The sequence below is a fragment of the Phyllobates terribilis genome, unplaced genomic scaffold (genome assembly GCF_046119375.1).
Source record: "Phyllobates terribilis strain yellow unplaced genomic scaffold, ASM4611937v1 Scaffold_9__5_contigs__length_417890890, whole genome shotgun sequence".
NCBI classification, from domain to species: domain Eukaryota; kingdom Metazoa; phylum Chordata; class Amphibia; order Anura; family Dendrobatidae; genus Phyllobates; species Phyllobates terribilis.
In genome coordinates, this window is record NW_027362769.1 from 387,754,999 (window position 1) to 387,773,843 (window position 18,845).

Genomic DNA, 18,845 nt, shown 5'->3' on the forward strand with positions numbered 1-18,845 from the left:
GGCTACTCTCAGATACTTCTGATACTCCGGATGGATTGGGACGTGATAATATGCGTCCTTCAAGTCTATTACAGCCATAAAGCAGTTGTGATGTAAGAGCTTCACTGCCGAGCTTACTGACTCCATCTTGAAAGTCTGGTTTTTTACTACTTGGTTCAGACTCCTGAGGTTGATGATGGTCCTTAAGGACCCGTTTGTTTTTTTTATCATGAATAGTGGGGAATAGAACCCCTTCCCTCTCTGTGGTGCTGGTACTTCGAGAAGGACCTGCTTTCCTACTAACTCTAACACTTCTGTTTCCAGGGCTAACTGTTCTTCCTGGACCTTTCGTAGGGGGGTAACCACAAAGGTCCGCCAGGGGGTCTGGCTGAACCGGATCTTCAAGCCCCCACTGATAATCTTCAGAATCCAGGGGTTTGTTGTTATCGAGTCCCAAGCTGGAAGAAAGTGGGAAAGCCTTCCACCCACTTCCAGCCTGGCGTCATTGGGAGGATCTCTTCGAACTCGAGGTTGGTCCTCCAAACATGTAGCCCGACTCTTTTTTGGACTTGGCTTCCCATCTCCTTTTGTCTCCCGGAGGACGACCCCGGTTAAATTTCCTCCTCCGAAAACTAAATCTTCTTTGTTCCCCCGAAAATCCCGGGAACCCTTTGCTTTTATCGCCTGCTTTCTCTAACAGGTCTTCTAACTTTTGGCCAAATAGGAGTCTACCGTCACAAGGGAGGGAGCACAGCTTCTGTTTCGAAGGTAGGTCGCCTGGGCAACCTTTGAGCCACAAGGCCCGCCTGGCTGCGTTGGATAGTCCCGCTGCCCTAGCTGACAGTCTGACCGAGTCTGCTGAAGAGTCGGCCAGGAAGGCCGATGCTGTTTGTATTAGAGGTAGATCCGCAAGTATTGCCTGTCTGGAGACCTTTTTATCTTTAAGCTGGTCTTCCATCAAGGACCTCGCCACACAGGTGCTAGCCACCGCTGGTTTTAGGCCGCCTGCCGCCGCCTCCCACGTGTGGCGCAGGAAGGAGTCAGCTCTTTTATCCAGGGCATCTTTTAGGACGCCAGGGCATCTTTTAGGACGCCAGAGTCCTACAAGGGCAGGGAAGATCTTTTCGATGACCTTGCCACAGTCCCGTCCACCTTGGGGATCTTATCCCAAGGTTCCGCATCCTTCTCTTCGAAGGGGTACCTTCTTTTGGAGAAGGAGGGTAAAGCCCCTGATCTCTCTGGTCTCCTCCACTCCCGGTCAAGGACCCTGAATCTTACTGTTAACCGGAAATGAGCGTCTCTTTTTCTCTCCCAAGCCCGCAAACATGATGTCCTCCCGGGATTTAGATGCTCTCTCTTCCTCCAGACCCATGGTTGATCTTACTGCCCTAACCAGTCTGTCTGTATTCTCAATAGGTCAAGCAGGGTCTACTGCCCCCCGATGAGGAAGAGGACGATGAATCCCACTGCTCCTCGGACTGGGAGGAATCAGAGACGGAGGAAACCTCTCTACGGGGTCTTTTCTTCCCTCTAAGGAACCCTTTCAGGGACCCCTGAACTTCTGCATGTACTATGGACTTTAAATTTGCAGCAAAATCCCGGGAATTCTCAGCTATGGTTTTGGTCACACAGCCCTGGCAAAGTGGTTTCTGCCACTCTACTGAGAGAGAAGCTTGGCAAAGGGCACACATTCTATGCTTTTGCTTGGCACTCTTCTTAGGCTCCTAAAAAAAGGAAGCAAATAAGAGACTTCCCGTTACTAACCAGTGACATTCACGAAGCTCACTCACCCCCGGAGGTCACAAACTGGTACCGGATTCGGAGGCTGCCGCGGAACTGATGATTCCATTCTGGATGGTCCTGAGGCACTTGAAGCCTTACTCCTGCGGCTGCCACTACGATTACTCGAGCGGCTGTCTGTATGCGATGCATCCCTCTGCTTTTTCTGTTGCTGATGGGGGGGGGTAAGCTGCTGCTCCTGGCTATCCGGGTCAGCCATGTTTCAAAAGCGCACCACGCTTCCAGGATAGCTCCCCCCCCTTAAAAATAGGGCCATCCAGCCTCCTCCGGTCTGTGGGCCCTCCCCCTTCCTCAGGCCAGAGCGCCGTCGAAAAAAAACAGCCTGGAACGCTCCGATGGGCGCCGCCATCTTGGATCGGCGCCGCCTCCTGACGTCACCCAGCGCGCCGCCCCAGCGTGCCCTGCGCCGTGATGTCAGGCGCGTCACACCCGGAAGCGTTCCACACTGCAGGGGGAGGACGGCTCCGCGGTCTCCAGGAGGACAGAGCCTGCCTCACCGCGTGCGCCTCGATCGGCGCAGAGACCCCAGGGGAAGCTGCGGACGGCGCTTCTGGGATACTGAACCCGGTGCACAGGCCAGTGCCCGCTCTTCCACACCCGGACAGCCCCAGGTAAGTCTTCTTTCTTCCAGACAGGTTCCCCATCAAGGACAGGAAACCAACTGAAGCGAGTGAGAGGTGCCGCCCTTTTATTTCAGACGGTTTCCTGTCCTTGGTGGGGCGGATCCCTCTCTCAAGGTGTGCTGTCATGGGGGAGGGGAAAAATCTATTTTTTTTGGGTATGGTGGCAGCATCCTGCTGTGGGGAGACTTTTCTTCAGCAGGGGCAGGGAAGCTGGTCAGAGGTGATGGGAAGATGGATGGAGCTAAATACAGGGCAATCCTGGAGGAAAACCTATTAGAGGCAGCAGAATACTTGAGACTGGGGCGTAGGTTCACCTTCCAGCCGGACGACCCTCAACATCCTGTCAGATCTACAATGGAGGGTTTACATCAGAGCATATTAATGTGTGTGAATTGCGCAGTCACAATCCAGACCCAAATCCCAGAGAATCTGTGACAAGATGTGAAAATTACTGATCACAGACGTCTCCATCCGATCACTGAGCGAGAGCGATGTGCAAAGAAGAAGGGGCAAAATGTCACCTCTAGATGAGCAAAGCTGAGTCAGACCCCAAAAGACTGCAGAGAAAGCTGGAGAGACAGACCCCAAAAGACTGCAGCAGAGAAAGGTGGAGAGACAGACCCCAAAAGACTGCAGCAGAGAACGCTAGAGAGACGGACCCCAAAAGACTGCAGCAGAGAAAGCTGGAGAGACAGACCTCAAAAGACTGCAGCAGAGAAAGCTGGAGAGACAGACCCCAAAAGACTGCAGCAGAGAAAGCTGGAGAGACAGACCCCAAAAGACTGCAGCAGAGAAAGCTAGAGGGACAGACCCCAAAAGACTGCAGCAGAGAAAGGTGGAGAGACAGACCCCAAAATACTGCAGCAGAGAAAGCTGGAGAGACAGACCCCAAAAGACTGCAGCAGAGAAAGGTGGAGAGACAGACCCCAAAAGACTGCAGCAGAGAAAGGTGGAGAGACAGACCCCAAAAGACTGCAGCAGAGAAAGCTGGAGAGACAGACCCCAAAAGACTGCAGCAGAGTACGCTAGAGAGACGGACCCCAAAAGACTGCAGCAGAGAAAGCTGGAGAGACAGACCTCAAAAGACTGCAGCAGAGAAAGCTGGAGAGACAGCCCCCAAAAGACTGCAGCAGAGAAAGCTGGAGAGACAGACCCCAAAAGACTGCAGCAGAGAACGCTGGAGAGACAGACCCCAAAAGACTGCAGCAGAGAAAGCTAGAGGGACAGACCCCAAAAGACTGCAGCAGAGAAAGGTGGAGAGACAGACCCCAAAATACTACAGCAGAGAAAGCTGGAGAGACAGACCCCAAAAGACTGCAGCAGAGAACGCTGGAGAGACAGACCCCAAAAGACTTGCACAGTAAAAGGTGGTCCTACAAAGTACTGACTCGAGGCTGAATACTAATGCACGGCACAATGTTCAGATTTATATTTTTTTAAATGTTTAAAAAGCCTCATATCATTTACTTTACATGTCGCAACTACTTAGTGTTGGTATCACAGACAATCCCAATCAAATACATGTAAGTTTGTTGGAGTAATGTGCAAAATGTGGAAAAGATCACGGGGTATGAATACTTTTTCAAGCCACTGTATGCATTTCTATGTAAACATAACTTGCTGTTACGGACTTAAAGGGAATTTGTCAGCAAGTTTTTTTCTTATGTAATCCGAAAGTAGCATGATGTAGAGACTTATTCCAGCGATATATATCACTTACTGGGCTGCTTCCTGCAGTTTTGATGAAATTCCTCTGCTTTAGATGTAGCAGATCTTGGAATGCTGAGCTGTGCATAGCCCCGCCCACACCACTGATTGGCAGCTTGCTGTGTACACTGTACATAAGCAGAAAGCAGCCAATCAATAGTGGGAGGTGGGGTTACACAGATTAGCCGACTGTCTGGCAGAAGACACCTAGCCCTGCAGTGATAATCTCCTGCTGAGAAGACACTGATTCTATGGAAACTACAACACACAGCCTAATAAATGATGCATCCCTGGAATCAGGTCCCTACATAATGCTGCTATCAAATTAAATAGTGAACACCTGCTGACAGATTCCCTCGATGCTTCTTTTAACCACTTCAAGTCTCCATGGACGGTTAAACGGAGTGACCGGTCCGTTCCTTGGGCATTTTCCTTACTTTAGAACTGAAGTCAAAGGGAAAAATAAAAGATGCTTGGGCTTCTTTTTGACCATCTTTTCACAGTGTTTTCACCACAAAAAAACACTTACATTTTATTCATTGCCATCATTTCTTATAGCAGTTTCCATTTTGAAACCTTTTCGAGTTCGCCCGCCTGGAAAAGACTTTGTGTGCACATACCCTAAGGCTGCGTGCCCACAATGCGGATTTAATGCGTTTCCGCCGAGAAACGCATTAAAAACGCTTGTTAAGTAGTCTGCCATGTTCCCCAATGATAATCCGCATTTGTGCTGTGCACATGCTGCGGAAATTTCCGCTGCGGATTATCATTGCAGAAAAATCCGCAGCACTACCAATTATTTTGCAGAATCGCAGCGAAATCGCCGCCATTGACTTGCATTGGAACGCATAATATCCGCATGACTACACATACACATGCAGATATTATGCGATTCAGTGCATGGATGGTACCCGGGTCTAGAGAAGAGGAGACTCTCATCCAGACCCAGGTACCATAGTACCTGTAGTTAAAAAAGAATTAAAATAAAAAAAAAAAACCATATACTTACCTTCTGATGGCCCCCTGTCTACTCACAGCGGTGCTGCTGGCTCTTCTGCTGCTCGTGGTGGTTAAAGGACCTTCAATGACTTCATTTAGTCATGTGACAGGTCACGCGACCGCCGACGTCAGCGGTTGCGTGACCTGTCACATGACTAAATGACCAAGTTGTCAAGCACATTTCCAAGTGATGCTAAAATCGCTTGGAAAAGCGCTTGACGACCCGCATGTGAAATCGCATGATCAAAACGCTTCACAAACGCTTCTATCTGGCAGAAAATCCGCATGTACAATCCGCATGTACAATCCGCATGTACAATCCGCATGTACAATCCGCATGTACAATCCGCATGCGTTTTCTTCTGCCAGGGAGATGCAGAAACGCTCAGGAAAAATCCGCAGCATTTCTGCATCGTGGGCACATAGTCTAAGGCATTCTCCACTCAGAAGACAATCAATACTTAAAAGACAACTGGCTTAGTGATCGGACTCAAAGGGTGGTTGTAAATGGCTTCACATCCAGCTGGATGAATGTCTCAAGTGGGGTACCACAGGGCTCCGTCCTGGGACCTGTATTGTTCAACATCTTTATCAATGATTTAGATGAAGGAATTGAGGGTAAACTGATTAAATTTGCTGATGACACAAAGCTAGGAGGGATAGCTAACACTAGAGAAGAGAGAGAGAGGATTCAAAAAGACCTAAATAAACTGGAGCAACTAACAGAATGTTTAGCTTGCAAAAAAGAAGACTGAGAGGAGACTTAATAGCTGTCTACAAATATCTCTTCGGGCTGTCACTCTGTAGAAGGATCATCTTTATTCTCATTTGCACAAGTAAAGACTAGAAGCAATGGGATGAAACTAAATGGGAGAAGATACAGATTACATATTAGAAAAAACTTTTTGACAGTTAGGGTGATTAATGAGTGGAACAGGCTGCCACGAGAGGTGGTGAGTTCTCCTTCAATGGACGTCTTCACACAGAGGCTGGACAGACATCTGTCTGAGATGATCTAGTGAATCCTGCTTTGAGCAGGGGGTTGGACCAGATGACCCAGGAGGTCCCTTCCAACTCTACCATTCTATGATTCTATGATTCTAAGACAAACAATGGAAGAGTAAAAAAACACCCAGACATTTGTTTATACACTACTCAAAAAATAAAGGGAACACTTATACAACAGAATATAACTCCAAGGAAATCAAACTTCTGTGAAATCAAACTGTCCACTTAGGAAGCAACACTGATTGACAATCAATTTCACATGCTGTTGTGCAAATGGAATAGACAATAGATGGAAATTATTGGCAATTATCAAGACCCCCTCAATAAAGGAGTGGTTCTGCAGGTGGAGACCACAGACCACATCTCAGTACCAATGCTTTCTGGCTGATGTTTTGGTCACTTTTGAATGTTGGTTGTGCTTTCACACTCGTGGTAGCATGAGACAGACTCTACAACCCACAGAAGTTGTTCAGGTAGTGCAGCTCATCCAGGATGGCACATCAATGCGAACTGTGGCAAGAAGGTTTGCTGTGTCTGTCAGTGTAGTGTCCAGAGGCTGGAGGCGCTACCAGGACACAGGCCAGTACACCAGGAGACGTGGAGGGGGGCCGTAGGAGGGCAACAACCCAGCAGCAGGACCGCTACCTCCACCTTTGTGCAAGGAGGAACAGGAGGAGTACTGCCAGAGCCCTGCAAAATGACCTCCAGCAGGCCACAAATGTGCATGTGTCTGCACAAACGGTTAGAAAGCGACTCCATGAGGGTGGTATGAGGGCCTGATGTCCACAGATGGGGGTTGTGCTCACAGCCCAACACCGTGCAGGACGCTTGGCATTTGCCACAGAACACCAGGATTGGCAAAGTCACCACTGGCGCCCTGTGCTCTTCACAGATGAAAGCAGGTTCACACTGAGCACATGTGACAGACGTGACAGAGTCTGGAGACGCCGTGGAGAGCGATCTGCTGCCTGCAACATCCTTCAGCATGACCGGTTTGGCAGTGGGTCAGTAATGGTGTGGGGTGGCATTTCTTTGGAGGGCCGCACAGCCCTCCATGTGCTCGCCAGTGGTAGCCTGACTGCCATTAGGTACCGAGATGAGATCCTCAGACCCCTTGTGAGACCATATGCTGGTGCGGTTGGCCCTGGGTTCCTCCTAATGCAGGACAATGCCAGACCTCATGTGGCTGGTGTGTGTCAGCCGTTCCTGCAAGATGAAGGCATTGAAGCTATGGACTGGCCGCCCGTTCCCCAGACCTGAATCCGATTGAGCACATCTGGGACATCATGTCTCGCTCCATCCACCAACATCACGTTGCACCACAGACTGTCCAGGAGTTGGCGGATGCTTTAGTCCAGTCTGGGAGGAGATCCCACAGGAGACCATCCGCAACCTCATCAGGAGCATGCCCAGGCGTTGTAGGGAGGTCATACAGGCACGTGGAGGCCACACACAATACTCAGCCTCATCAGGAGCATGCCCAGGCGTTGTAGGGAGGTCATACAGGCACGTGGAGGCCGCACACAATACTCAGCCTCATCAGGAGCATGCCCAGGCATTGTAGGGAGGTCATACAGGCACGTGGAGGCCACACACAATACTCAGCCTCATCAGGAGCATGCCCAGGCGTTGTAGGGAGGTCATACAGGCACGTGGAGGCCGCACACAATACTCAGCCTCATCAGGAGCATGCCCAGGCGTTGTAGGGAGGTCATACAGGCACGTGGAGGCCACACACAATACTCAGACTCATTTTGACTTGTTTTAAGGACATTACCAAGTTGGATCAGCCTGTAGTGTGTTTTTCCACTTTAATTTTGGGGGTGACTCCAAATCCAGGCCTCCATTGGTTAATACATTTGATTTCCATTGATGATTTTTGTGTGATTTTGTTGTCAGCACATTCAACTTTGTACAGAACAAAGTATTCAATGGGAATATTTCATTCATTCAGATCTAGGATGTGTTATTTCAGTGTTCCCTTTATTTTTTTGAGCAGTGTATGTTTTTTGTGTGTTTCCAATGCAAATTCAATAGCGTTATCTTCATTGCTTAAAAAAGTTCCAAAAAAATTCTAGAAAATGTCAGAAAAAAGTCCAAAAAACACGCAAAAAATGCCAGTGTAGAAAAAATGCTGGAATAAAACACTAGCAAAAGATGCTTCAGGAGAAAAAAACTACAAAAGGGAGGAGTTTTTTTAAGGCGTCTTCTGTTTGAAAAATGGATGATTATAAAGACTTGAAAAAGAAACAGCGTGAAGACACCGGAAATCTGCTCAAAACACCCCCAAAAATGGATGTTTCCTGAAGCAGTTTCTGGATGAGAAAACATTTCAACATAGTGTAAGGCTTTGTTCACACTGCATTTTTGAGGAGCCTTTTGGAGCCTGAACAGCTGAGAGTCTTCCTATTTGTATTGTAAAATGACTTGTTATACATACTGTACGTTCAGGCATTTTTTTTTTACTGTTTTCTGGTTTCCAAAACAATTAAAAGAAGCGTTCTTCAGGCATTTTCTATGATGAGGTTATGTGCACACGACATCTTCAATCTAAAGCTGCCAGAGTTTTATATCACAAAGTTGCTTCAAAATAAAAATGGCATCTTTCTTCCTGAAGTGGCTACACTGGTGGTTTTGTCGTATTCTTCACTGCGGCTGCACTGCCAGCATCCTTCTCCTGTGTGTTCTATAACAGGAGGCGGATGGCTTAGAAACAAAGCCGCCCGAAGAATCAGCATGTCACTCCTGGGTTTCCCAACCCTAAAGACTCAACGAGCACAGCAATGTTGTTTTGACATTGCTGTCATTATGTCCATTTTTTGCAGTGGCCATTCAATGCTTTTCAGACCTGAAAAAGATGTTGTGTGTACATCGCCTGAAACTGCGCCATAGTTTAAAATAGAAGTCAACTGAAAGGCTAAAAACATGCTAGCATTAGATTCATTGCTTAATGGATTTTAAAAATGTTAGAAAATAATCCCTAAAAAATGCTGATAGAAAACACACAAGAGAGACAATAACCAAACTGTCATGTCCCACAACTTGGGAACTATTCAGTATTGTATTATTGTTGTTATACTGCTATACAATCAGGTTTGCCTTTTGACGTTTGTCCTGTCTCTCTCCCTGTAGTTTTGCTCTGATGCTTGTATCTCTTCCCCTCTTCCTCTCCTCCTGTTCATCTTCTGTACATCTCTGGCTAAGAATAAGATTTTCCCCTGCTGCTGTTACTATTGTGCATAATAGAAGAATTCAGCCTGAGAATAAACTTCTCCTTCTCTTCATAGTCGTCTCTGCAGCTGAGATGACAATGTCTGATGAAGGTCTTGGTGTGAGTACTGGTTCATACAGACATCCACAGAAACAAGGTCTCAGGAGCCGCACACTCACAGCTGGTTATGGAGTCAGCACTACCAATTATTTTGCGGAATCGCGGCGTTTTCGCCGCCATTGACTTGCATTGGAATGCATGGATTACGCATCACTGTATATGTAGATGCGCATTCCATGCGTTTCAATGTGCGGATGGTACCTGGGTCTGGAGGACAGGAGACTCTACTCTGGACCCGGGTACCACAGAACCTGTGAAAAAAAGAATAACATAGAAAATAAATGTTATATTTACCTTCTGATGGCCCCCGCTGCGCTCGTCCTCCCTTGCTGGCAGATCGCGGTGGACTGAAGGACCTGCGCTGATGTCATAGTCATGTGACGGCAGGTCCTTCAGTGTACCGCTATCTGCCGGCAGCCAGGACGGAGCGAAGCAAGACTCTGGGGGCCATCAGAAGGTAAGTATAGATTTATTTTTTTATTTTTAACCATTCTTTTTCGGTCACACTATATATGCCGGTTGCATGGATTTATATAGTGTGACCAAGTTGTCAAGCACTTTCCAAGTGATGCTAAAATCGCTTGGAAAGCGCTTGTCAACCCGCATGCGGAAATGCATGTGAAGAACGCTTCACATCCGCATGTCCCTGGCAGGAAAAACGCATGCGCAATCTGCATGTAAAATCCGCATGTACAATCCGCATGTACAATCCGCATGCGTTTTTTCTGCCAGGGAGATGCAGAAACGCTCAGGAAAAAATCCGGAGCATTTCTGCATCGTGGGTACATAGCCTTACTGTCGCTCTTATTCATTCTTGTCTGGACTACTGCAACTCTCTACTAATCGGTCTCCCTCTTACTAAACTCTCCCCTCTCCAATCCGTCCTTAACGCAGCAGCCAGGATAATATTCCTCGCCATCCGATACACCGATGCCTCTTCCCTGTGCCAGTCATTGCACTGGTTTCCCATCCAATATAGAGTTCAATATAAACTTATCACTCTCATCCAAAGCGCTCCATGCTTCAGCATCACCCTATATCTCCTCCCTCATCTCAGTCTACCACCCTTCTAGTGCCCTCCATTCTGCCAATGACTTAAAACTAATATCCTCCATAATCCGAACCTCCCACTCCCGTCTCCAAGATTTCACATGTGCTGCACCAATTCTTTGGAATGCACTACCCAGGACAATTTGATTAATTCCCAATACCCACAGTTTTAAGCGTGCCCTAAAAACCCATTTCTTTAGACTGGCCTATCGCCTCAACACACTTATCTAACTGTCCCAGTTTGGCCCATATTAAAATTTCCTTCAAAATCATGCTCATACCATCCATGCACTGATTAGCCTCTGTCTGTACTGTGCACATACTGGCTGGTGACCAGTTCATGTAGTGCTATGTACTTACCCTATTTAGTATATTACGGCTATATTATACAATATTTGTACATTTTACCCTTTGTGTCTCCCCTATTTCCTCATAGACTGTAAGCTTGCGAGCAGGACCCTCACTCCTTTCGATATGAGATATGCGTATTTTATATTGTCGGTAAAAGACCCCCCTAAAATTGTAAAGTGCTGTGGAATATGTTGGTGCTATAAAATTAAAAATTATTATTATAATGCACCATGATGTAGGGGCAGAAACCCTGATTCCAGTGATGTGTCATTTGCTAGGCTACTTTATGTAGTTTTATCAGCAGTAGATTATCACTAGAGGGCTAGTAAACCTGCAGCCATGAAGTCATCCATATTCATGAGCTCTGCATAACCCCGCCCCCACAACTGATTGGCAGCTTTCTGCCTATGCACACTGTACACAAAAAGCTGCCAATCAATGGTGTGGGTGGGGTTATGCAGAGCTCAGCATTCAGAGAACTGCTAGATCTGCAGCAGATAAAACATAGATATTATCAAAACTGCAGTATGTAACCCATTAAGTGATAGATTGCTGGAATCAGGATCTCTGTCCCTATGTTATACTGCTCTCAGATGGGGGAGCAAACACCTAGTGACAAACTCTATTTAAGTCCATTTTAACTTAATGAACGAAATTTCAAGAAGTTTTCTAGTTTTATTTTTTTCCTATAGTTTGTTCTCCTAAAAATAATAAAATGGTCTTATTTAACTCCTACTTCTCTAATGCAGTCTGTTCCTGACAGGTGACCCTCTTGCCCAGTGATGTCATGAATGGAGACATTTGTAAATGTCCCCGATCCTCAGGTTATTGGTCCTAAGGCTTCTCGTTAGTCTGTGCTTCTATCTGACTGCTATTGCATTTATTGACTCCAAGCTATCCTGACGTGCTCCATATCATTGTCACATCACTGTCTGACATCCTCAGTAATGTACAGTAGTGTGCAAAATACTAGCAGTCCCATATGTCTGACCAAATGAATCCCTGTTTTTGGTATAAATTCTATCACCACATGTCAAACAATTTACCAGTTGGTGCAGTAGATTCTAAGAAAACCCCCAGACTCCGCATTCATAATCTGCAGATTTCTGAGTCTGTGTATGTGAATAATTAATTGTACAGGGGTGAATTCAATATAATAGCAGTGTGGAGTTCAATTAGTGAGGTCAATCATTCTGTGAAGAAACAGGTGTGAATCAGGTGGCCCTTATTTAAGGGTGAAGCCAGCACATGTTGTACATGCATTTCTCCTTGAAAGCCTGAGAAATATGGGTCGTTGCAGACATTGTTCAGAAGAACAGCGTACTTTGATTAAAAAGTTGATTGGAGAAGGTAAAACGTATAAAGAAGTGCAGACAAAATAATCTCCAATGCTTTAAAATGGAAAGCAAAACCCGAGAGTCGTGGAAGAAAACGGAAGACTACCATTCGAATGGATGGAAGAATAGCCAGAATGGCAAAGGCTCAGCCAACGATCAGCTCCAGGATGATCACAGACAGTCTTCAGTTACCTCTGAGGACTGTGACAGTTAGAAGACGCCTGTGTGAAGCTAATTTCTTAGCAAGAAGTCCCCGCAAAGTCCCACTATTAAAAAATAGATATGTACTGAATCGGATACAATCTGCCAAAGATCACATCAATTGGCCTGAAGAGAAATGGAGAAACATTTTGTGGACTGACGAAAGTAAAATTGTTGTCTTTGGGTCCAAGGGCCCCAGACAGTTCGTCACAAGACCCCCAAACTCTGCATTCAAGCCATAGTAGACTCTGAAGACCGTGAAGCATGGTGGTGAAGCGTCATGATATGGGCATGTTTCTCTTACTATGGTGCCAGACCTATTTACCACATACCAGGGATCATGGACCAGTTTGCATATATTAACATATTGAAGAGGTCATGTTGCCTTATGCTGAAGAGGATATGCCCTTGAAATGGGTGTTTCACCAAGACAACGACCCTAAACAAACCAGTAAACGAGCAAAATCTTTGTTCCAGTCCAATAAAATTGAGGTTATGGAGTGGCCAGCCCAATCCCCGGACCTTAAAGCGATAGAACACTTGTGGGGTGACATAAAAAATGCCGTTTCTGAGGCAAAGCCAACAAATGCCAGAAAATTCTGGGATGTAATCAAAGCATCCAGGGCTGGAATAACAGGTGCCAGAAGTTGGTTAACTCTATGCTACATAGATGTGAAGCAGTTCTAAAAAACGGTGGTTATAAACTAAATATTAGGTTAGTGATTCACAGGAATGCAAAATTCTCAAAAAAAAAGACATATTATAAGTTTGTAAAGACAAATGCAGACACTGCTATTTTTTAGAACAGCCCAATGCTCATTTTTTGTTATATTCTGTAAAGTAGTTAATAATTATCTACATTTCTCTTCATGTTTTGAATTAGAAAACAGTGAGCGATGTTCCCAATGCTGGAAATAAAAACTAGTGTAAAGAATTTGGGCTTAACTCATGTTTTTGAACACACTGCTATTATTTTGAACACTACTATATCTGTCTCCAGTCAGTGCAATCAGTGACTACTCCAAATATCATCCTTACCTCTGACACTCAGTGATCTTCTCTCCGGTGTCTCCATACTCTCGTGTTCCCATTCTACAATGATTTTCATCTCTGGATGAACTCCGAATGTATAATCAGGAATCTGGACGACACTGGTGACCTCATACGTGACATCACTGTCCTTTGTATTGATTATTTCCTGATGTGATAATCCATATTTACCAGACGGCTCTTTATACCAGGAGATGTTTATATCTTTAGGGTAAAACTTCTGTAGATTCAGAGAGAACTGAACACGAGATGAATCGGCCATAGTGATCTCTATAGGGGCCGACATCTGGGGTTTACCTGGAAGAGGAGAAGCAGAAGAAGTTTGTTCCAATGTCTGTACTCGGGGTCATGGATGATATTACATCCCTCCTGTCTGGATGATATCGTTCACTTAGTTAAACAATTGCAAAGAAAAGATGGGGAATTATTATTTGTTACTTGGGCTTCCTGGTAATTTCCGAAATTAAACTAAAAGCAAGAAATCAACAAAAAAAAAAATGTAAAATTACTTAATGCACTTGATAAACTCCAACCCCACCACTCCAGTCCCTGACACACTTATTTTTTCTGGAGTGATGACATGGCATACACCCCCTTGAGGCCAATGACTGATTTCAGTGGTGATGCTAGCGGGTATGACATAAGATCTCTGAGCTCAGTGATTGGCTGCAGCAGTCACATGTGGTTTAGGCATTACGTCACTGCAGCATCCTTTGAACAAAGACCGGATCAGCATCAAAAGGGCAGCACCTGAAGACGAGTATTGGTGTGTTTGTTATTTTACGGTTTCTGCAACCCTATGGAAAAATAATCCCAGACATCCCTTTTTATGTTAGTGAACGTTAATTTTAATGCCAGTTCTTCTTTTCTCTTGACGGTTCTTTCGCCAAAGTAACTATAAAATGTAACCGTTGGGCGATTGCTGTCAAAATTCGCAGACTTTGTTTGAAGCCCCATAGCTTAGCTCCTGTAGGATGGCTGGTTATTATTGTCATTCATGCAAGAATATCGATCTCTGACATCAATTCGGATAACTGAACTAAACAATTATGTATTTTGATGTATTAATATCTTTATGAGAGGCGTAATCATAGTTTATTCCAATACCATGTAGCGAGTGATCTAGAATGGTGCACTTTAGAGAGGTCCTCAAAACCTTAGGGTTGGTAAAGACTCATGGTGGGGCCTTCATCAAGTTAGAACAGCTGGAAGTGATAACTATCAGATGATGCGGAGTGATGGCGTTCACCGTATAGGATAAGACATATTCTTGGCATTGACATGGTGACTTTTCTGCTCTGGGCTTACAAGAATTCTCCATAGTGGAAAGGAAAACCAAGCTCAGGAGAACACCATCTGATCAAACAACAAGGCGGCTTTTCTTGGGACCAGGAAGAAGGGCCTGCTCGGTGTGAAACGTCTGTTTTCCATACGTAGGAGTAGGCCATTCACTACCATGCTGTTATTTTTATCTACCTGGAAATAAAGTCTCTGAATTTTATGCACGGGTCAGTGCCGCAATATCTTTTCTTCTACAATACTATTGGACTTTCTACATATTCATTGCTGAGCACCATCAAAAGTGAACGGGCTAACGCGTCTTTGTGGAGAAGTGATATTTTTTCTTTCTATTGGACTTTTTTTGACAAGGTATGTAGGTCAATGAGCCCAATTATAACTCCAAGAGTATTTCATGTTTTTATGGCGGCCATTGGGAGGACATCTTTTGAGGCTCCTTTATTTAATGGTGATAGATAATAATAATAAAGTTGTTTTCTGGTTCGTCAAACCCTTAGAAGCCATGGTCACTAGCATTTAAGGTGTATGACAGAAGGAAGAGGAGGAGCATGATGTCAACCATCCCATCCCAGCAACACGATTGGGGTGGATGATGCTTTCCTTTAGGGAGCCTAACCAAAAATTACCAAATAATAGAGAATGTCATAACATAAGGACATAAGCAAATAAAATATTACTTTACCCCTTAAGGTGTTGCTCCGGTGATCCCCCACCAGCTCTGCCATGGTGTTATTCCATCCATCATTCACATCACCACTGGAACTAATCACTGGCCTCAGCTGCCATGTGCCGTACATGCAGGCATCACCACTGAGGCTAGTGACTGGCTGCAGTGGTTACGGAAATGATGCCTGGAACGTCATTACTTCAACACTGCTGGAGACCACCAGATCAGCAGTACTGGCACAGTATTGGCCTCAGTATAGTGGAGGATAAGTAATGGTTATATATTTTTTTTATAACATTTTCCACTACTTGGGAATTTAAAAAAAAATATCCTGAAAATTCCTTAAATCCATTATGTGTAATTAGGGTCCTCACTATAAGTTTTCTTTGCACCCACCCCTCTCGTCTCTGTGATGATGGCGGCTTAGTTACTTTCTAGTCATTCTTGTTTTTTATTGTTGCTTTATTGATAACTATAATCTGTATTCACTGATGCAACACATACTGGACACTGCTATAAGGTAATGTCTCACCATAAATCCTCTTGCAGAGAAACGTCTTCTCGTCCTTACGTTTACCGGAGACCCCTCTACAGATGAAGGTGACGTCTTTATGTCTCTCTATATGGGGTATGAAGATGAGGGATGATAAATATTGACGCCCCTCCTGTTGTGATTTGATCACATAGGATGTATCCAGTAAACTCTTCCTTTCTTCTTCTGAATGTTCTCTCATCTGAGACGTCTGGATCTCCTGCTCCTGTCCATCTTTTCTTATCAGCCAAGTCACACACAGTTTCTTTCGGGCGTTATCCACTGTACAGCACAGAGTGGCCTCCTCTCCATCAATCAGTGTAGGAGAACCAGCAATGTCTCCTACTGCGAATGGTCCAATATCTGTTGGGACAGAAGAACATTATCAACATTTATAGGGAAATAACATACAGTTAGGTCCATATATATTTGGACAGAGACAACATTTTTCTAATTTTGGTTCTAGACATTACCTCAATGAATTTTAAACAAAACAATTCAGATGCAGTTGAAGTTCAGACTTTCAGCTTTCATTTGAGGGTATCCACATTAAAATTGGATGAAGGGTTTAGGAGTTTCAGCTCCTTAACATGTGCCACCCTGTTTTTAAAGGGACCAAAAGTAATTGGACAATTGACTCCAAGGCTATTTTATGGACAGGTGTGGGCAATCCCTTCGTTATGTCATTCTCAATTAAGCAGTTAAAGGTCTGGAGTTGATTTGAGGTGTGGTGCTTGCATTTGGAAGGTTTTGGTGTGAAGTAAGCATGCGGTGAAAGGAGCTCTCCATGCAGGTGAAACAAGCCATCCTTAAGCTGCAAAAACAGAAAAAACCCATCCGAGAAATTGCTACAATATTAGGAGTGGCAAAATCTAAAGTTTGGTACATCCTGAGAAAGAAAGAAAGCACTGGTGAACTCATCAATGCAAAAAGACCTGGGCGCCCACGGAAGACAACAGTGGTGGATGATCGCAGAATAATCTCCATGGTGAAGAGAAACCCCTTCACAACAGCCAACCAAGTTACCACCACTCTCCAGGAGGTAGGCGTATCAATATCCAAATCTACCATAAAGAGAAGACTGCATGAAAGTAAATACAGAGGGTTCACTGCACGGTGCAAGCCACTCATAAGCATCAAGAATAAAAAGCCTAGACTGGACTTTGCTAAAAAACATCTAAAAAAGCCAGCACAGTTCTGGAAGAACATTCTTTGGACAGATGAAACCAAGATCAACCTCTACCAGAACGATGGAAATAGAAAAGTATGGCGAAGCTCATGATCCAAAGCATACCACATCATCTGTAAAACACGGCAGAGGCAGTGTGATGGCTTGGGCATGCATGGCTGCCAGTGGCACTGGGTCACTAGTGTTTATTGATGATGTGACACAGGACAGAAGCAGCCGAATGAATTCTGATGTATTCAGAGCCATACTGTGTGCTCAGATCCAGCCAAATGCAGCCAAACTGATTGGTCGTCATTTCATACTACAGATGGACAATGACCCAAAACAAAGCCAAAGCAACCCAGGAGTTTATTAAAGCAAAGAAGTGGAATATTCTTGAATGGCCAAGTCAGTCACCTGATCTCAACCCAATTGAGCATGCACTTCACTTGTTAAAGACTAAACTTCAGACAGAAAGGCCCACAAACAAACAGCAACTGAAAACCACCGCAGTGAAGGCCTGGCAGAGCATCAAAAAGGAGGAAACACAGCGTCTGGTGATGTCCATGAGTTCAAGACTTCAGGCAGTCATTGCCAACAAAGGGTTTTCAACCAAGTACTAGAAATGAACATTTTATTTACAATTATTTTATCTGTCCAATTACTTTTGGTCCCTTTAAAAACAGGGTGGCACATGTTAAGGAGCTGAAACTCCTAAACCCTTCATCCAATTTTAATGTGGAAACCCTCAAATGAAAGCTGAAAGTCTGAACTTCTGTAGCGCCGGCGTCCCTGCCCTCTGCTAGGCAGGGACGCTGTTCCCCTCACCTCCCTGCTCCGTGCCCGGCGTCCTCCTCCCGCTCTGCTGGCAGCGCGCGCTCCTTCCCGGCCACTGTGCTTAGGGCGCGCGCGCGCGCTCTCCCTCCCTCTTAAAGGGGCCGCGCGCGCCGTCCTAAGGAGTCCCCGGCCAATGGCCGGAGGACTTCACCATATATAAGGCACCTCCTCCAAAATGGAGGTGCCCGAGCAATGTTGTTGCACTGTTCACTACTCTGCTTCAGCCCTCAGGTCCCGTTGCCAGTTACCTGCCAGATACCTGCCAGATTCCTGCCAGCTTGCTGTCTTATTCCTGCCTGATATTCCGCTACCTGCCTGCTAGCCTGAGGTCCGACGGTCTGCCTTACAACTCCTGTCAGTCTGTCTAAGGACCAGCTTGCCCGCTCACCTGGGAGCGCACTTCAGCTACCTGCCTGCTTGCCTGAGGTCCGACGGTCTGCCTTCCAACTCCTGTCAGTCTGTCTATGGACCAGCTTGCCCGCTCACCTGGGAGCGCACATCTGCTACCTGTCTGCTAGCCTACCTGGAGGCTCCGCCGTCACGTGCTGTGACCACCTGCCTGTCCAGTGACTCCTGTCCGCTCACCTGGGAGCGCTCATCTGCTGCCTGTCCGTTAGCCTACCTGGAGGCTCTGCTGTCACGTGCTGTGACCACCCGCTTATCCAGGGACTCTCGCCCGCTCATCTGGGAGCGCTCTTCTGCCGCCTGTCTGTTGGTCTTCCTGGAGGCTCCGCCGTCACATGCTGTGACCACCCGTTTATCCAGAGACTCTCGCCTGCTCACCTGGGAGCTCAAGTCTACCATCAGCCACCACAGGTCGTACCAACCCTTTACCCAGAGACTGCCCCGGTCACTTGCCGTGACCATCTGCCCGTTCACCCAGAGATTGCCCCGGTCACTTGCCGT

General features: G+C 45.9%; 1 protein-coding gene across 1 annotated transcript in view; it reads right to left on the minus strand.

Moving 5' to 3' along the window:
* LOC141162491 (uncharacterized) overlaps positions 1 to 18,845 on the minus strand; it is a 94,939-nt gene that overhangs the window by 36,159 nt on the left and 39,935 nt on the right. Inside the window, exons 5-6 of the mRNA XM_073648659.1 lie at positions 15,935 to 16,297; positions 13,425 to 13,733 (exon numbers count right to left, since the gene is read on the minus strand). Of these exons, the coding sequence (XP_073504760.1) occupies positions 13,425 to 13,733; positions 15,935 to 16,297 (672 nt within the window). The remainder of the gene's footprint in view (positions 1 to 13,424; positions 13,734 to 15,934; positions 16,298 to 18,845) is intronic.